At 42.6% G+C, this 18894-nt stretch overlaps 1 protein-coding gene across 4 annotated transcripts in view; it reads right to left on the bottom strand.

Moving 5' to 3' along the window:
- Nucleotides 1-18894, bottom strand: part of synj1 (synaptojanin 1) — an 82212-nt gene that overhangs the window by 3414 nt on the left and 59904 nt on the right. For 2 of the 4 annotated variants that reach the window (XM_062046754.1, XM_062046755.1), the window contains exons 23-29: nucleotides 9260-9425; nucleotides 9027-9197; nucleotides 4585-4680; nucleotides 2863-2904; nucleotides 1523-1575; nucleotides 1265-1448; nucleotides 1048-1211 (exon numbers count right to left, since the gene is read on the bottom strand). In XM_062046754.1, coding sequence (XP_061902738.1) covers nucleotides 1048-1211; nucleotides 1265-1448; nucleotides 1523-1575; nucleotides 2863-2904; nucleotides 4585-4680; nucleotides 9027-9197; nucleotides 9260-9425 — 876 coding nt within the window. Of the gene's footprint in view, nucleotides 1-892; nucleotides 917-1047; nucleotides 1212-1264; nucleotides 1449-1522; nucleotides 1576-2862; nucleotides 2905-4584; nucleotides 4681-9026; nucleotides 9198-9259; nucleotides 9426-18894 lie in introns of all 4 variants that reach the window. The other 2 variants (XM_062046757.1, XM_062046756.1) reach the window with 2 other exon arrangements.

Below are 18894 nucleotides of genomic sequence, written 5' to 3'. Positions count from 1 at the left end.
ATTAGCTTTGAGATACTTTTGTTTTCCAATTGCCAACATTAGCTTTTAGCTACGGATTGAGATAACTTTGTTTTCCAATTGCTAGCATTAGCTTATAGCTAGAGATCGAGACAACTTTGTTTTCTAATTGCTAGCATTAGCGTATAGCTAGGGATCGAGATAACTTTGTTTTCCAATTGCTAGCATTAGCTTATAGCTAGGGATCAAGATACATTTGTTTTCCGGCTGCTAGCATTAGCTTATAGCTAGAGATTGAGATAACTTTGTTTGCTAATTGCTAGCATTAGCTCATAGCTAGGGATCAAGATAACTTTGTTTTCTAATTGCTGGCATTAGCTTATAGCTAGGGATCAAGATACATTTGTTTTCCGGCTGCTAGCATTAGCTTATAGCTAGGGATCGAGATAACTTTGTTTTCTAATTGCTAGCATTAGCTTATAGCTAGGGATCGAGATAACTTCGTTTTCCAATTGCTAGCATTAGCTTATAGCTAGGGATCGAGATAACTTTGTTTTCCAATTCCTAGCATTAGCTCATAGCTAGGGATCGAGATAACTTTGTTTTCTAATTGCTAGCATTAGGGTATAGCTAGGGATCGAGATAACTTTGTTTTCCAATTGCTAGCATTAGCTTCCGGGGGCCAAACACGGGTTACATTGATCTTAGTCTATTTCAATGGGCGCAGACGAGAGTTGGGAGGATGGGCTCGTAGGTAAAGGGTACCACTGTACAGTGAAACCTGCTTATGTGGACGCCCCTTGGTCTGGCTTGCGGGGCGTCCACATAAGCGGCTGCGGACATCACCCCAACTACTGCTGGCACATGAACTGGTGAGGTGGGACAAAGGAAGAAGGGAGGGTGCAACGTGCTACGGAGGATGGGTGGGAAGTACCTGTCAGCCTGAGGGCTTCTCCGGCTTGTGAGAGAAAGACGAAGGAGTCAAGAGAGACAAAAGCAAGAAGACATTAAGCTGGGGCAGCAAAGAGAGAGGCGCTCCTTCCATCTTCCTGACAAACAATCCACAACAAAAAGGAGGCGGGCACCAACCTGGGCGGCGTCCGCCGGCAGCGCGTGGTGCGAGCGGGAACGCGGCGGCGGCTTCGGGGAGGCCAGAGTCTGAGCAGGGGCCGGCGTGGGCTGCATCGGGGCGGGCAGGTGGGGTTGTGCGGGTGCAGACGGCCTCACAGCAGGGGGCGCTGTAGGCGCGGCTCCTGATGGATTGAATCTGTAAGATGGCAACCAGACAGGTACAGTCCACACTCACCTAAGGGAAGATCGGAGGGTTTAGCGGGGGGCCCTGGTCGCGGGGCTCCCGGGTGGGTGTCGCTGGTGGGTCGAGGCGCCCCTGGGTGCACCTCTGGGATGGGGCGGGGAGCTCCCGGGTGGGAAGGAGGGAGAGGACGGCTCTGCGGGGGCATGCTGATCACGCCGGCTCGGAGAGGAAGATTCTAGAGCACAAAGACCGCGGTCACTATCGCCCGCGCCATCACTGTCTGTTTTGTGAGGACTTTGAAGAACACACCGGCCTTGCAACACCTGCCGGTCCAGGAGGTCCTGCAACCACCTGGCCTCGACCTGCAGGGGATCACAAAAACAAAGAGTACTTGGGTAAATGTCGCCCCCGCCAGGTGGATGAATGACCTGCAGGAGTAGACAGGACAGGATTTAGTTGGTCATGATGACTCAGCGACTCTGCAGGAGGTCTGGGGGCCAAGGGCAGGGGGACCAAGGGCAGGGGGCCAAGGGCAGGGGGACCAAGGGCAGGGGGCCAAGGGCAGGGGGCGAAGGGCAGGGGGAAAGGGGCCAAGGGCAGGGGGCCAAGGGCAGGGGGCCAAGGGCAGGGGGACCAAGGGCAGGGGGACCAAGGGCAGGGGGCCAAGGGCAGGGGGACCAAGGGCAGGGGGACCAAGGGCAGGGGGCCATGGGCAGGGGGCCAAGGGCAGGGGGCCATGGGCAGGGGGCCAAGGGCAGGGGGCCAAGGGCAGGGGGCGGGCCAAACTGCTGACTAAACAGTTTGCACATAGTCGCGTAATTATATTGTACAAGTAGTGTCTTGTAAGTATTGTAGTAATAGTGATATGCTATACATTACTTACATTATATTACTTGTACAATATCACTACTACTACATTACTTACAATATATTACTTGTACAATATCACTACTACTACATTACTTACATTATATTACTTGTACAATATCACTACTACTACATTACTTACATTATATTACTTGTACAATATCACTACTACTACATTACTTACAATATATTACTTGTACAATATCACTACTACTACATTACTTACATTATATTACTTGTACAATATCACTACTACTACATTACTTACAATATATTACTTGTACAATACTACTACTACTACATTACTTACATTATAATACTTGTACAATATCACTACTACTACATTACTTACAATATATTACTTGTACAATATCACTACTACTACACTACTTACAATATATTACTTGTACAATACTACTACTACTACTACACTACTTACAATATATTACTTGTACAATATCAACAACAACGTATGACCAATTACAGCGTGCGACGATGCATTCACAAACCCCTGGAATTATGAGCGTCTCTATGTTCTTCATTAGTGCATCAACTTTTGGATTTTATTCTTTCATGACTTAGTTGTCGTTAAATTATACAATTAGAGTATTTCAATTACTAATCTGTTGACCACAAATGTATAGTTTTCTTTACAACAAAGTACAAGTACGGGTTGAAGCTCCAGCACCGTTTATTGAGTAGCGATTTGGTACTACGAGGGGTTCAAATGTAAACCACACCACCTGGACCTTTGTGAGTCTGCTACCGACGCTCTCACTCACCTGCGGCGGCATCGTGCCGAGGGAGAGCCGGGCTTTTGGATCCTTGGCGGCACAAAGGAAGCCAAAATACACATTTGTCAAACCTGAATGTGGTCCATAGGCAGGTAAGGCATGGATGCTGCGCTAGAAGGATCTACTTGCAGCTATATTCAGTACAAATGAGGTCAGATGTGGTATGATACCACTGCCATAACCAGCACGTCTTGCAGTGGTCACAGGGTGCTAGAAGCTTCTCTAAGCGTGATGAAGGCAGGTAGCACAAGCGGACATATTACCTCCAGAGAACCCTTCTAACTCATGCCTCCTTCAGAGGGGGAGGAACGCCACCAAGCACAAGTGAACGCGTTAAAGGCCTACTGAAATGAATTTTTTTGATTTAAACGGGGATAGCAGATCTATTCTATGTGTCATACTTGATCATTTCGCGATATTGCCATATTTTTGCTGAAAGGATTTAGTATAGAACAACGACGATAAAGATCGCAACTTTTGGTATCTGACAAAAAAAAGGCTTGCCCCTACCGGAAGTAGCGTGACGTAGTCAGTTGAACATATACGCAAAGTTCCCTATTGTTTACAATGATGGCCGCATGAAGTGAGAGAGATTCGGACCGAGAAAGCGACGATTTCCCCATTAATTTGAGCGAGGATGAAAGATTTGTGGATGAGGAAAGTGCAAGTGAAGGACTAGTGGGGAGTTGAAGATGCTGTGAGAGGCGGGGGTGACCTGATATTCAGCTGGGAATGACTACAACAGTAAATAAACACAAGACATATATATACTCTATTAGCCACAACACAACCAGGCTTATATTTAATATGACACAAATTAATCCTGCATAATAACACCTGTGTGTTTGTTATGCTAGCTCCTAGCTCCTCTGCTAGCTCCTAGCTCCATAGAACACGCCAATACAATTCAAACACCTGATCAACACACACAATCACTCAGCCCAAAAGACCGTTCACCTAACCCAAGGTTCATAAAGCTTATATATTTTTAAAAAGTTACGTATATACGCAAAAAAAAAAGTTGCGCACATACGGTCAAGCGATCAAATGTTTAGAAGCCAAAGCTGCATACTCACAGTAGCACGTCTGCGTCTTTGTCATCCAAATCAAAGTAATCCTGGTAAGAGTCTGTGTTGTCCCAGTTCTCTACAGGCGTCTGTGTATCCAAGTCAAAAGTCCTCCTGGTTAGAGTCTCTGTTATCCGAGTTCTTCCATCTTGACTGCATCTTTCGGGAATGTAAACAAAGAAGCGCCGGCTGTGTACTGTTGTTGCTGACTTCGTTCGAAAAATACGTCCGTTTCGCACCGACAACTTTCTTCTTTGCTTGCTCAGCTTCCTTCTCCATAATGCAATGAACATAATTGCAACAGATTCACCAACACAGATGTCCAGAATACTGTGGAATTATGAAATGAAAACAGAGCTTTTTTGTATTGTATTCAATGGGGAAGGCATACCCGTGTTCCCCGGGCTACGTCACGCGCATACGTCATCCTCAGAGGCGTTTCGAACCGGAAGTTTAGCGGCAAATTTAAAATGTCACTTTATAAGTTAACCCGGCCGTATTGGCATGTGTTGCAATGTTAAGATTTCATCATTGATATATAAACTATCAGACTGCGTGGTCGCTAGTAGTGGCTTTCAGTAGGCCTTTAAACACCTCTCCACTGCGCGACCCGGCTAACAACAGCGTGGCGGCGCTACGCTACCTGAAGGTGGCGGTGGGCGCTGCGGGGGCGCAGGTCTGGCCGGGGGGGCACCGGGCCGAGGAGGGGGCGGGCGTTGTGGGAGGTCAACGGGAGGTCCTGCGAAAACAAGGAAAATGGACCATGATATTAAAATGAACCTTGTTGCCAGGAAACGGTGTTACCTCTCACCACTTCCTGCTTTGTAGAGCAATGTTTTTCAACCTTTTTTTGAGCCAAGGTACATTTTTTGCGTTGAAAAAATGCGGAGGCACACCACCGTCAAAAATCATTAAAAAACGAAACTCAGCTGACAGTAAAAAGTCGTTGTCGCAAGTGTTGAATATGAATTCAAAGCATAACCAAGCATGCTATAGGTCTTGTCTCAAAGTAGGTGTACTGTCACCACCTGTCACATCACACCCTGACTTATTTGGAGTTTTTTGCTGTTTTCCTGTGTGTAGTGTTTTACTTCCTGTCTTGCGCTCCTATTTTGGTGGCTTTTTCTCTTTTTTTGGTATTTTCCTGTAGCAGTTTCATGTCTTCCTTTGAGCGATATTTCCCGCATCTACTTTGTTTTAGCGATCAAGAATATTTCAGTTGTTTTTATCCTTCTTTGTGGGGACATTGTTGATTGTCATGTCATGTTCGGACGTACTTCGTCTTTGCTCCACAGTAAGTCTTTGCTGTCGTCCAGCATTCTGTTTTTGTTGACTTTGTAGCCAGTTCAGTTTTAGTTTGGTTCTGCGTAGCCTTCCCTAAGCTTCAATGCCTTTTCTTAGGGGCACTCACCTTTTGTTTATTTTTGGTTTAAGCATTAGACACCTTTTTACCTGCACGCTGCCTCCCGCTGTTTCCGAAGAGTATTACACGGTTACTCTGCCGAGCTCTAGACAGCACAGACACTCAACAACAACAACACATCAATCAATCAATCAATCCATCCATCCATTTTCTACCGCTTATTCCCTTCGGGGTCGCGGGGGGTGCTGGAGCCTATCTCAGCTACAATCGGGTGGAAGGCGGGGTACACCCTGGACAAGTCGCCACATTTGCAGACTATAATTACTGCTTTGCAAAAAATATTTTTAACCCAAATAGGTGAAATTAGATCATCTCCCACGGCACACCAGACTGTATCTCACGGCACACTAGTGTGCCGCTGCACAGTGGTTGAAAAACACTGTTGTAGAGGATACTAACTCACAGGCTGGCCGATAAAACGATATCAACATGTATCGCCATTGGTGTAAAAAAAGAAAGAAAAAAGATTCACATCGTGATTTTTATTCATCCCGATTCAAAATCGATTCTTAATTTTCAAAAGTCGATAAAAATAAATAAATAAATACAAATAAAAAAATTATAATACAATTTTTTTTTTTTAAATACATTTTAAGCCATGATGCTAAAAAAATATTGATGTAATCATAGTAGTATCGACTAGATACGCTCCTGTACTTGGTATCATTACAGTGGATGTCAGGTGTAGATCCACCCATGGCGTTTGTTTACATTGTGACGCCGGTGAGCTACGGCGTGTAGTGAAGCTTCTTTAGCTATTCCTCGTCCTGCAGTGATAATGATACTTGTAAGAAACTTACTTTATTTGTTGCCATGGAGGCCAGGATTAGTGATTTAGAAGTAGCTACAACACTGCAGACTGCGGCTGGATGTTAGCCGCTAGCTAGCTAGCCATGTCTTGAAGCACCTTTTCCTGAGGGCGTTTCAGTGTTATAACTTCACCTTTATCTTGACTTTTTAAGCCCGTTCTCCCTTTTCTGTCTACACACTGTGTCTGCTTGGAAGTACTCCGTGCGTGTGTGTTTCCGAACATGCTCGTAAAACCGGCAATGTCGCGATGTGACGACGCGCTGTCATGCCCGTTAAAAAAAAAAGGAAGGCGGAGACTAGAGATGTCCGATAATATCGGCCTGCCGATATTATCGGCCTGCCGATATTATCGGCCGATATATGCGTTAAAATGTAATATTGGAAATTATCGGTATCGGTTTTTTTATTATCGGTATCGGTTCTTTAAATTTAAAACATTTTTTTTTTTTTTTATTATTAAATCAACATAAAAAACACAAGATACACTTACAATTAGTGCACCAACCCAAAAAACCTCCCTCCCCCCATTTCTTTCTGTTATTAATATTCTGCTTCCTACATTATATATCAATATATATCAATATAGTCTGCAAGGGATACAGTCCGTAAGCACACATGATTGTGCGTGCTGCTGCTCCACTAATAGTACTAACCTTTAACACTTCATTTTACTCATTTTCATTCATTACTAGTTTCTATGTAACTGTTTTTATATAGTTTTACTTTCTTTTTTATTCAAGAAAATGTTTTTAATTTATTTATTTTATTTTATAAATTTTTTCAAAAAGGACCTTATCTTCACCATACATGGTTGTCCAAATTAGGTATAATAATGTGTTAATTCCACGACTGCATATATCGGTTGATATCGGTATCGGTAATTAAAGAGTTGGACAATATCGGAATATCGGATATCGGCAAAAAGCCATTATCGGACATCCCTAATTCAAACCATTCCACCTTCAACATATTCCACACTCATCCTGGACATTCAAAGTATCATTTTTCAAAGTAAAAAAAAAATTCCAGGAATTCCCGTTTTTTTCAAACCCTTTTTTCACCGTTTTTTTTCTGTCGACTACGGTACTCCTTACACATTTGTCAACCCACTTCAACCCTTCATTCCTCTTAATCAGGACTAAAAACAACGTTTTTTTTAACTGGAAAAGTTCCTGGTTTTCCCGAAATTCCAGGAATTTCATAATACTATTTCTCAATTAAAAATGTTACTACTTAAACATTTCTCGACCGATTTGGGAAAAACTCCAACATAGAGATGTCCGATAATATCGGCATGCCGATATTATCGGCCGATATATGCGTTAAAATGTAATATCGGAAATTTTCTGTATCGTTTTTTTTATTATTATCGGTATCGGTTTTTTTGTTTTTTTTTGTTTTTGGGTTTTTTAATTAAATCCACATAAAAACACAACATACACTTACAATTAGTGCACCAAGCCAAAAAACCTCCCTCCCCCATTTACACTCATTCACACAAAAGGGTTGTTTCTTTCTGTTATTAATATTCTGCTTCCTACATTATATATCAATATATATCAATACAGTCTGCAAGGGATACAGTCCGTAAGCACACATGATTGTGCGTGCTGCTGCTCCACTAATAGTACTAACCTTTAACACTTCATTTGACTCATTTTCATTCATTACTAGTTTCTATGTAACTGTTTTTATATTGCTTTACTTTCTTTTTTATTCAAGAAAATGTTTTTAATTTATTTATCTTATTTTACCAATTTTTTAAAAAAGTACCTTATCTTCACCATACCTGGTTGTCCAAATTAGGCATAATAATGTGTTAATTCCACGACTGCATATATCGGTTGATATCGGTATCGGTAATTAAAGAGTTGGACAATATCGGAATATCGACAAAAAGCCATTATCGGACATCCCTAGTGGAGACCGGTACTTTTAGAGGCAGTAGATCCATTAGTATCGCGTTACTATACTAGTCCCGGTATACCGTACAACCCTAGTACATTGTTATATTATTGTGCGTTTCCTTATTTAGTTGACTTTTTTATTTACTTAGAATGGTAATACAATGTTGAACTACTCCCTAGTTTATTTGGTTTTTAGTACAGATGCTTTTAAACAGGCAGGTTAAAAGCAATGTAAGATCCGATACTCAGCTTGGATTAATCCCAAATAAAGAAGCAACAATATTTAAAATAATAAAGCTAATACAAATAGTAGTAAAAATGCTTTTTTCACACCAATTACATATTGTGGAGAATGCATATATTTTAAAGAGTTCTTTCTTTATTCATAGTCATGTTTAAAGCCGCTAATATTTTCCCATGTGTACACTTTGTTCTTGTATTTTATGTCCGCAAGTAAACTCTGTGCTTTACCTTGAAGCGTTGGAATGTGGGAGTTGGAGAACTCCCTTCTTATCTTATGTGTATTAGAACAATGAGGCTGTATTCCTTTCTGGGCAGGGCGGGGGCTGTTTTCGTATTCAATAAGTTGTCTCTTCCAGTTTGATTTTCGGACCGCTTCTAGATGTCGCTATTAACGGACTGGTCTCCTAAAGCTTTAGTAAAACTTGATAATATTCCTATTCTGTCTTGATGGTCCTTCTTACTCAGCATATATGTCATCTGAAAGAACTTGGGATTGACCAGTGACTTTAATTCCCTGAGAGGAAGACTGGTCAAACGCAACACATATAATACAGATAAGCGTACCGATGAATACCGATATTAATAAGGAATATGGATAAAATCCTAACAACATACATCCCTAATCGTGATGGAGTTTTCAGCCTACTAACCACCATAACTAACTGAACTCAAGTCCACAGAACACGGACATCGTGGACCTACCGTGGGATGGTCGGGATGGCTGAGAACCGCGTCCGGGCCTGCTGGGCCCTGCAGGCTCCCCGTGGGTGGGGGAGGCGCAGGGGCTGCCGAGAGGAGAAGATCCTGGTCCAGAGCCCATCGCTGGCTGCAGGTGCTGTGGAAGGATGGCCTCCACCTCCTCATCCACGTCACCTGACACAAGGCAGACCAGCGGGTCAGAACAGCCTTCTGCGCGTGCGCGTGACCTCCCTCACCCTCCATGTCGTAGTCGTCGTCGCCCATGTCGGCGTCCTCCGCCAGCAGGGTGGAGCTGGCCGACATGGGGATGCTCCCGCAGATTCTTTCCACGCTCATCTCCTCCTCCAGACTCTTGATCCAGCCCGAACTCTTCAGGCGGATGTCGATCACCTTGCCAAGAACCTGCAGTGACGTCATCAGGAGAGAGCAGCGTTATTAGGCTCTAAGACAGGGGTGTCCAAAGTGCCACTTGGGGGCCATTTGCAGACCACGGCGGATTTTTTTAACGGCCGGCGGCACATTGAAAAAATTCTATTGCAAAAAAAAACAACATAAAAATTGTAATAAAAGACAAAACTGGTGTAATGTAACAAGAAAATGTTGCAATATTGACACAAATAACACACTTTACTTTAAAACTGTCATTGCTCAAAAAATAATAAAAACATATCATCTGTGGATAGATCTGCAGTTGAACCAGAGATTTAGGCAGTGAAAGTAAAAATAATATATATTCTTAAAATGCGTACGGAAAGTATTAACAGCGCTTCACTTTTCCCACATTTTGTTATGTTACAGCCTTATTCCAAAATGGGTTGAATTCATGTGTGTGTGTCTAAATTCCACACACAATACCCCATAATGACAACGGGAAAAAATGTTTGTAGATTTTCTTTGCATGTTTTTTTATATTTATTTATTCATTTGATAAGGAAATCATAATACAGGTACTGAGAAACAGACACCTCCCAACAATAAAAAAATATTTAAAAAATCTCCAAAATAAATAAATACAAAATAAAAACCTTCCCCCCCGTCCACATTTCAGTCACAATTTAAAAAAAAAAAAAAAAGTATTTTTTTATATTTATTTATTTATTTGATAAGGAAATCATAATACAGGTACTGAGAAACAGACACCTCCCAACAATAAAAAAATATTTTAAAATCTCCAAAATAAATAAATACAAAATAAAAACCTTCCCCCCCGTCCAACATTTCAGTCACAATTTAAAAAAAATAAAAAAAAATAAAAAATCATACTTGTGTACGTGTGATTTCTTAGTTTTTTGTCATTTTTATAACGCTTGCAAAAATCTCTAAAAATGTGTTTTATAGATTGTCATTATGGGGTATTGTGTGTAGAATTTTGAGGACACAAATGAGTGCATTCCATTTTGGAATAAGACTGTAGCGTAACAAAATGTGGAAAAAGTGAAGCGCTGTGAATACTTTCCACGCTCACTTTTAAAGTCAAAAACTGCCTACATGGCAGCGTTGTGGTATTAGTGCATACTTGCCAACCTTGAGACCTCCAATATCGGGAGGTGGGGGGTAGGGGGTGGGGGGGGGCTTGGTCGGGGGTGGGTGGTTGGGGGCGTGGTTATTTACAGCTAGAATTCACCAACTCGAGTATTTCATATAAATTTCATATATATATATACAGTATATATATATATATATGTATGAAATACTTGACTTTCAGTGAATTCTAGCTATATATATATATATATATATATATATATATATATATATATATATATATATATATATATATATATATATATATATATATATATATTTTATTTACATATAAATAAAAGAAATACTTGAATTTCAGTGTTCCGGTGGCTATCCATTAGATGGCAGTATTGTCCTGTTCATGATGAGTATATCATTTCGGCCACCGTGTTCAATGGAGAAGTGTGTTCTACATATTTATAGGCAACATACCCCTTCCCCTTCGAACTTGTCCTGGATGAACTGAAATTCTTGTTTCCCTTCGTTTTGGAACTTGCGAGCGTATTTCTTCACCTTGCTCGTCGACGGCGTCGCCATGTCTGTAATTTCCTCGTTCTTCTGCTTCGTCTCCTTGTTGCGTGCGCAGTTGTGCACTCTAGTTTCTAAAAGCCCTAGATGTTATGACGTCATTGGGCAGGCACGCTGTTTATATTGCGGGAAAGCGGACGTGAGAACAGGCTGTCCCCCACTCAGTCTCAGGTCCGCATTGAGCTGGAGGGGGCGTGGCCTCCAGCTCCGGCTGAATACCGGGAGTTTGTCGGGAGAGGCGCTGAATACCGGGATTCTCCCGCTAAAAACGGGAGGGTTGGCAAGTATGTCTTAGTGTTAATATTGCAACATGTTCTTGTTACCGGTTTCGTCGTTCATTCCACTTTTTATGTTGTTTTTTGTAACAGTGTTTTCAAAATGTGTCGCTGACTGTGTATGACTTATTTTAACACTTTAGGAGTGGGGGGCTTTTGATTCCTCGGGACTTTTTTTTAACTGTTAAAAAAGTTTTCAAAATCAAAAGCAATGTTGTTATGAATTATTTCCGTATTTAAGACTCCAATTACTTCACATCCAATATTCCGTTTTGAAAAAAGTATTTCATATTTTGTGTTTTTGCCAATTAAAACAAAAAGGGCATAACAACTATTTTCGGGCATGGCCGCTGCTGCTGCTCACTGCTCCCCTCACCTCCCAGGGGGTGATCAAGGGGTCAAATGCAGAGAATAATTTTGCCCCACCTAGTGTGGGTGTGACAATCATGGGTACTTTTAACTTAACCTACAAAACAAAAGCTTTATGGCAACAGATAGATCTAAAGTAGAGATGTCCGATAAGGGCTTTTTTGCCGATATTGTCCAACTCTTAATTACCGATTCCGATATCAACCGATACAGTGGTGGAATGAACACATTATTATGCCTAATTTTGTTGTGATGCCCCGCTGGATGCGTTAAACAATGTAACAAGGTTTTCCCAAAATAAATCAACTCAAGTTATGGAAAAAAATGCCAACATGGCACTGCCATATTTATTATTGAATTTTTTTTTTTAACATGCCTCAAAACAGCAGCTTAGAATTTGGGACATGCTCTCCCTGAGAGAGCATGAGGAGGTTGAGGTAGGCGTCGTTGAGGTGGGGGGTGGGGGGTAGCGGGGGGTGTATATTATATATACGTATGTATATATGTATATGTATATATAGCGTCCCGGAAGAGTTAGTGCTGCAAGGGGTTCTGGGTATTTGTTCTGCTGTGTTTATGTTGTGCTACGGTGCGGATGTTCTCCCGAAATGTGTTTGTCATTCTTGTTTGGTGTGGGTTCACAGTGTGGCGCATATTTGTAACAGTGTTAAAGTTGTTTATACGGCCACCCTCAGTGTGACCTGTATGGCTGTTGACCAAGTATGACTTGCATTCACTTGTGTGTGTGAAAAGCCTGTAGATATTATGTGACTGGGCCGGCATGCAAAGGCAGTGCCTTTAAGGATTATTGGCGCTCTGTACTTCTCCCTACGTCCGTGTACACAGCGGCCTTTTAAAAACTCATACATAGGGATGATGCTCGAAACCGGTTTTCCCGGTTGTTCGATAAGAAAAGAACCGAGTCCTCGGACTCGAATCCCTTTTTGAGAACCGGTACCCGTTATCGAGGCCACTATAGTAAAGAAAAAGAGTTGGTTCTTTATTCGAATCCCTGGGAACAAATCCCAAATGGGCAAAATTATGCCCATTTGATTGTAGACTCTTACTGACACCTTGTGGCGATATGAAAATACTACGCAAAATTAGTCTGGCCACTTCCGGGTAGACGATGTCAGTTCAGTTCATGAGACAATTGAGAAGTAGACAAGTTGTGTTAGGTCTTACAAGCCTTGGAAAAGATAAGTCTGTAAGTCAGGGGTCACCAACGCGGTGCCCGCGGGCACCAGGTGGCCCGTAAGGACCAGATGAGTAGCCCGCTGGCCTGTTCTAAAAATAGCTCAAATAGCAGCACTTACCAGTGAGCTGCCTCTATTTTTTAAATTGTATTTATTTACTAGCAAGCTGGTCTCGCTGTGCTTGACATTTTTAATTCTAAGAGAGACAAAACTCAAATAGAATTTGAAAATCCAAGAAAATATTTTAAAGACTTGGTCTTCACTTGTTTAAATAAATTCATGAATTTTTTTACTTTGCTTCTTATAACTTTCAGAAAGACAATTTTAGAGAAAAAATACAACCTTAAAAATGATTTTAGGATTTTTAAACACATATACCTTTTTACCTTTTAAATTCCTTCCTCTTCTTTCCTGACAATTTAAATCAATGTTCAAGTAAATTTATTTTTTTTATTGTAAAGAATAATAAATACATTTTAATTGAATTTTTCATTTTAGCTTCTGTTTTTTCGACAAAGAATATTTGTGAAATATTTCTTCAAACTTATTATGATTAAAATTAAAAAAAAATATTTTGGCAAAACTAGAAAATCTGTAGAATCAAATTTAAATCTTATTTCAAAGTCTTTTGAATTTCTTTTAAAATTTTTGTTCTGGAAAATCTAGAAGAAATAATGATTTGTCTTTGTTAGAAATATAGCTTGGTCCAATTTGTTATATATTCTAACAAAGTGCAGATTGGATTTTAACCTATTTAAAACATGTCATCAAAATTCTAAAATTAATCTTAATCAGGAAAAATTACTAATGATGTTCCATAAATTATTTTTTAAATTTTTTCCAAAAGATTCGAATTAGCTAGTTTTTCTCTTCTTTTTTTCGGTTGAATTTTGAATTTTAAAGAGTCGAAATTGAAGATAAACTATGTTTCAAAATTTAATTGTCATTTTTTTCGTGTTTTCTCCTCTTTTAAACCGTTCAATTAAGTGTAAATATCATTAATTATTAATAATAACAGAGTTAAAGGTAAATTGAGCAAATTGGCTATTTCTGGCAATTTATTGAAGTGTGTATCAAACTGGTAGCCCTTCGCATTAATCACTACCCAAGAAGTAGCTCTTGCTTTCAAAAAGGTTGGTGACCCCTGCTGTAAGTAAACTGTTTATCTTGTTTATGTAACTCAATATTAAGGTGGAAAGTGGTTACATTTGATACTAAGATGTTTATTGAAAAACGATTTTTGTGCACTGTTTCAATGGATGATTTGAGGACTTAAAATGGCTGCCAGTCGTGTATTTCCACCATCGAAATAGTTTCAACACACAGAAGTATTTGTTTGATGATAGTACTGTATATTTGTGTGAAGCTAATATTTACATATTGTGTATTAAATTTGAGTACGTTAATTGAATCACATAGCTTATACATTTGTCATTGTGTGTATTTCAGTTAAAAAAATAGTAACAGTCCAGTGCAAGACAAAAGTAAAGATAGGAAAAGACAAAGCAAGATTAACAACAATAAAGAGCCTAAATGGATTCATCTGCTTTGGAACTTTATTAGACGTCTTGGATTGTTTGTGTGTGTAGTTAGTATGTTCCAATAGCAGCAGAAGTGCACTTTTTGGAGAGCTGTATTATTTTCAGTTTTGTGCCTAAGGGACTGATTTTATTTAACACTATATTATTATTTATACACCTTTGATTGATTGATTCAGACTTTTATTAGTAGGTTGCACAGTGAAGTACATATTCCGTACAATTGACCACTAAATGGTAACACCCGAATAAGTTTTTCAACTTGTTTAAGTCGGGGTCCACTTAAATTGATTCATGATACAGATATATTGTTGCGGCGATCTGCCTGGAGGTGCGGCTGAAGGTGTGTGTGTGACAGCGGCTGTGCTGCTGCATGCGCGTCACAGCAGAAGCGCTGCATGCGTGTCACAGCAGAAGCGCTGCATGCGCGTCACAGCAGAAGCGCTGCTCCGCGGCGCGCCTCACCAGGTGCGCTCTCCAGCAGGTGAGCGCAATCAGACTGATGAGCAGCGCAGACAGGACAAAGCAAACAAATGCACCCGTTTCACTCAGTGTGCAGGACGGAGCTGAGAGCAGCAGAGACAGAGACGATCACTAAAACCACGAAAGCACTTCACAAACGCATGGGAAAAAGGACTCAAACCAAACGGACTACCGGTTTTTCATCTTCCAAGATTCCAGTTAATAAACTGAAATACGAGTGAAATCCTGAGCCTCATCGAGTCCTTCCTTTTCAAGTGTGGGAAGCCATGTCGTTATAAATACACCTGACAGTGAAAAACCGTCTGTGACCAGCAAAAGACTCCACTTGCGGCCACCACCGAGAGGGAGGACACTCCACCTGGGGCCTGGAGGACAAAGACTGCTGTCTGTCAGCCAAAGAGAGCAAGATGGCTGATCCAAAGCCAACAGATGAACTGAAAGTGGAGAGGACCACAGCTAAGAGACAGTTCTCCCGCCTTGCCAACAACATTACGAGAACCTACATAGAGATGTCTAAGGAGGAGTTACAGGAGAACTTCAAGAAGCTGATGCTAGAGAGCTCTCGTGTCTTCGAGGCAAACGAAGAAGTGGAAGCCGCTTACATGGCAGACGCTGAGGAGCTGAGCGACCCCCAGAAAGCCGACATAGCAAAGACGGAGAAAGAATGTGAGCAGAAGACGAAAGAAGTCAAACTCCTAATCCGAGAGACGCTCTGGACCACATATGGAGAAAAGGAACTTTCCCTGGCTCTACAAGTTGCAGAGGCCGAATTCAGGAACGTCTCCTTCCAGCCAGACACAACTCTGGAGGCTTGTGAGTTCATGCTGACCCACCTACAGAAGTTGGTGGACAAGGCAAAGGAAGCGCACCAGAACTGGAACCACTGGGCTCCGCTTGCCGAGAAAAAGGACTTTGATTACCGTTTAAGAGAGCTCGAGGTGGTCCTTCCCAAGCTGGTGTCACAGAAGGCCCCCCTCATCCAAGCAGCAAGTATAAAGAAAGACGCTGGACCCCAGCCCATCTCAGCCCGCAGCTCAGCTCCAGTGGCAGCGATAAAGCTAAAGGCCACAGCCTTACCAAAGTTTGCCGGTAACCAGCGAAACTACTACAGATGGAGGAAGGAATGGGAGGCTCTGCAGAAGCAAGGTGAACCAACCGGATCTTCAGAGGTTAAGAAATTCCAACTACTGGATAGCCTTGATGAAAAGGTGGCCAGGGAACTACGTCTGTCAACGTACAGCTCAGCAGATGAGATCTTCAGAGTCCTGGAAAACCGGTTTGGGAACCAAGCCAGCATTGCTCTTGAGATCATAGAAGAGCTACAAGCAAGACCATCAGCCAGGAGCGGCCATCCAAGGAAAATCGTAGAGCTCATCCAAACTGTGGAAAAGGCCCTTTATGATCTAAACGAACTGGATAATGCAGACGCCTTAAAGAACCCACTGGTGATTAGATCCATCGAGAGCAAACTCCCAGAAACTCTGAAGAAAGACTGGCTCACCTATGCTGCTGACAGAGGAAACACTGTTAACCCCCAGAACCGCTTCGACAAGCTCATCACATTCCTAAAGTCCCAAGAATCTATATATGAGCAACTAGATCAACTGAGCAACGTCTTTGAACCCGCCAAGGAGCAGACTAAGCTCATCAAGTATGCCAGAACAAAGTCAGCCAAGTCCAGCAGCGAAACAGCAGGCTGCATCATTTGTGGTGACCCAAAGCACAGAAGAAGACTCTATTTCTGCAGAAGGTTTAGGATCAACCTAAAGCCATCGGAGAAGAGGGATGCAGCACAACAGCTCGGTGCCTGCAAGAGATGTCTCGAGGTCCACAGCAGCGGCCCCTGCAGAAACACCACGTATCTGTGCGGGAACCCAGAGTGCAAAGACCAACACCATTACCTTCTCTGTCCAGTTGCCAGACCCCAGTCCCAAAGAACACCTAAATCCAGTCCAGTGAGAGCTGAGGGGAAAAGATACACCGAAGCTCAAAAAGACTTCCTATCCAGGCTTACCCCTGAGCTGGCGCAGCAGTGTCGAGACACCTTCTGCAACGTCACATCCAGAGCATACAACACCACAGCAGTTGAAAGAGGTCTTCTAGAGGAAAATGGCTTGCATGAGTATCCAGTGATCCTGATGCTCTTTGATGTCACTGCCAACGATGGACAGAGAATTGGGACCCTCATCGACCTGGCATCAGACACGAACTATATAACACATAGAGCTGCCAGCAAGTTGAACCTGAGAGGTGAAGATGTGACACTGGTGGTTTACGGCGTTGGAGGGATGAAGGTGTCTGTTGCAACTAAGCGCTACCTCCTCAAGATTCGGGTCAACACTCCGAGAGGGACCCTCAGGTCACATCAACTAATCTGCTATGGCCTTGATAAGATTGCAGAGTTTCACAGACATGTTCCAGCTATTAAGCTACAGAAAATCTTCCCAGATGTTCCCCTAAGAGACCTTGCTAGACCCAAAGAGGTGCAACTCCTGATCAGCCACAAGGAAGGCCAGCTAGTACCCCAGAAGGTTCGTTCTGTTGGCAACCTTGTGCTCTGGGACGGCCCCCTCGGCAAGACGATCGGAGGCACACACCCGGACCTCTTTGAAGAAGTCACCTTAATGGCCCACACATCAAAGACACACTTCGCAAGATCCATGAGAACTGCAGCAGTCAAATACAGTGAACTCATCTGTAGAGATCCAATCTCCTGCCAGTCTCCCGACAAGCCCCACACCCAGTCCAATACAGCCACTAGCAGCAGAGACTTTCTGAAGTGGTGGAAGTGGGAAAGTATTGGAGCTGCTTGTGAGCCAAGATGTGGAGGATGTCGCTGTGGGAATTGCCAACCCGGGGGAAAAGAAATGACACTGGCTGAAGAAAGTGAGATGGAGATAGTGAAGAACGGGTTGATGTATGTGAATGGAGACCATCACAGCCCTGATCCCCACTGGCATGCCAAGTATCCCTGGACAGAAGATCCAGCATCTCTACCCAACAACAGGAGAGCGGTTGAAGCCACATTCCTCAGGACAGAGAAGCAGCTGGCAAAGGAACCGGAGTTGAAGACAGCCTACATGTCACAAGTCCATGAAATGCTTCATCGCAAAGCTGCAGTGAAGCTATCCAAAGAGGTTCTGCAGAGTTGGACTGGGCCAGTGTGGTACATAAGTCACCTGATTGCACCAAATCCACATTCAGTCTCCACCCCAGTGAGGCTAGTATGGAACAGCAGCCAGAAGTACAGAGGCCTGAGTTTGAACGACATACTAATCAAAGGTCCTGACGTCCTGAACCCAATCAGAGCTGTCCTACTGAGGTTCCGAGCTGGTGTCTTTGCTGCCCTCGGTGACATCCGCAAGATGTACAACTCTGTCTGGTTGGAAGAGAGAGAGGTCCACCTGCACAGGTTCCTGTGGCGTGACACTGAAAAGGCTGAAATAGAAGACTTCGCCATAACAAGGGTCAACATGGGAGACAAACCTGCTGGTTGCATAGCCCAAGTCGCCATGAGAGAGACCGCCAACTTGCCTTCATTCAAACACTTCAAAGAAGAGAAACGTGTGATAGAGGAAGATGCATATGTGGATGATATCCTGACCTCTCACAACAACCTCCAGCACCTCAAACTCCTCACATCCAACATCGAACAGATCCTTAAAGCTGGAGGATTCATCATGAAGCCCTGGGTCTACTCCGATCAAAGTGGGAGGAAAGGGCCGAGAGGTGAGAAGATGGAGTCAAAGACCATGATCCTGCCAAACCAGCTCACTGAAGAGGATAACAAAGCCCTCGGCCTTGGTTACACCATTGAGGATGACACACTACATGTCATGGTTGCAGTGAACTTCTCCAAGAAGAAGAGGAAAATGCGCCTTGGTCAGGACTTACTGAGAGATGAAGTAAGAAGACAAACCCCAGATCCATTAACCAGAAGAGAACTGTTGAGCCAAGTCTC

Source organism: Entelurus aequoreus, linkage group LG05 (assembly GCF_033978785.1).
Source record: "Entelurus aequoreus isolate RoL-2023_Sb linkage group LG05, RoL_Eaeq_v1.1, whole genome shotgun sequence".
Lineage (NCBI taxonomy): Eukaryota > Metazoa > Chordata > Actinopteri > Syngnathiformes > Syngnathidae > Entelurus > Entelurus aequoreus.
The sequence above is the reverse complement of the archived record's forward strand: the minus strand, read 5'-3'. Positions and strand labels throughout refer to the sequence as shown.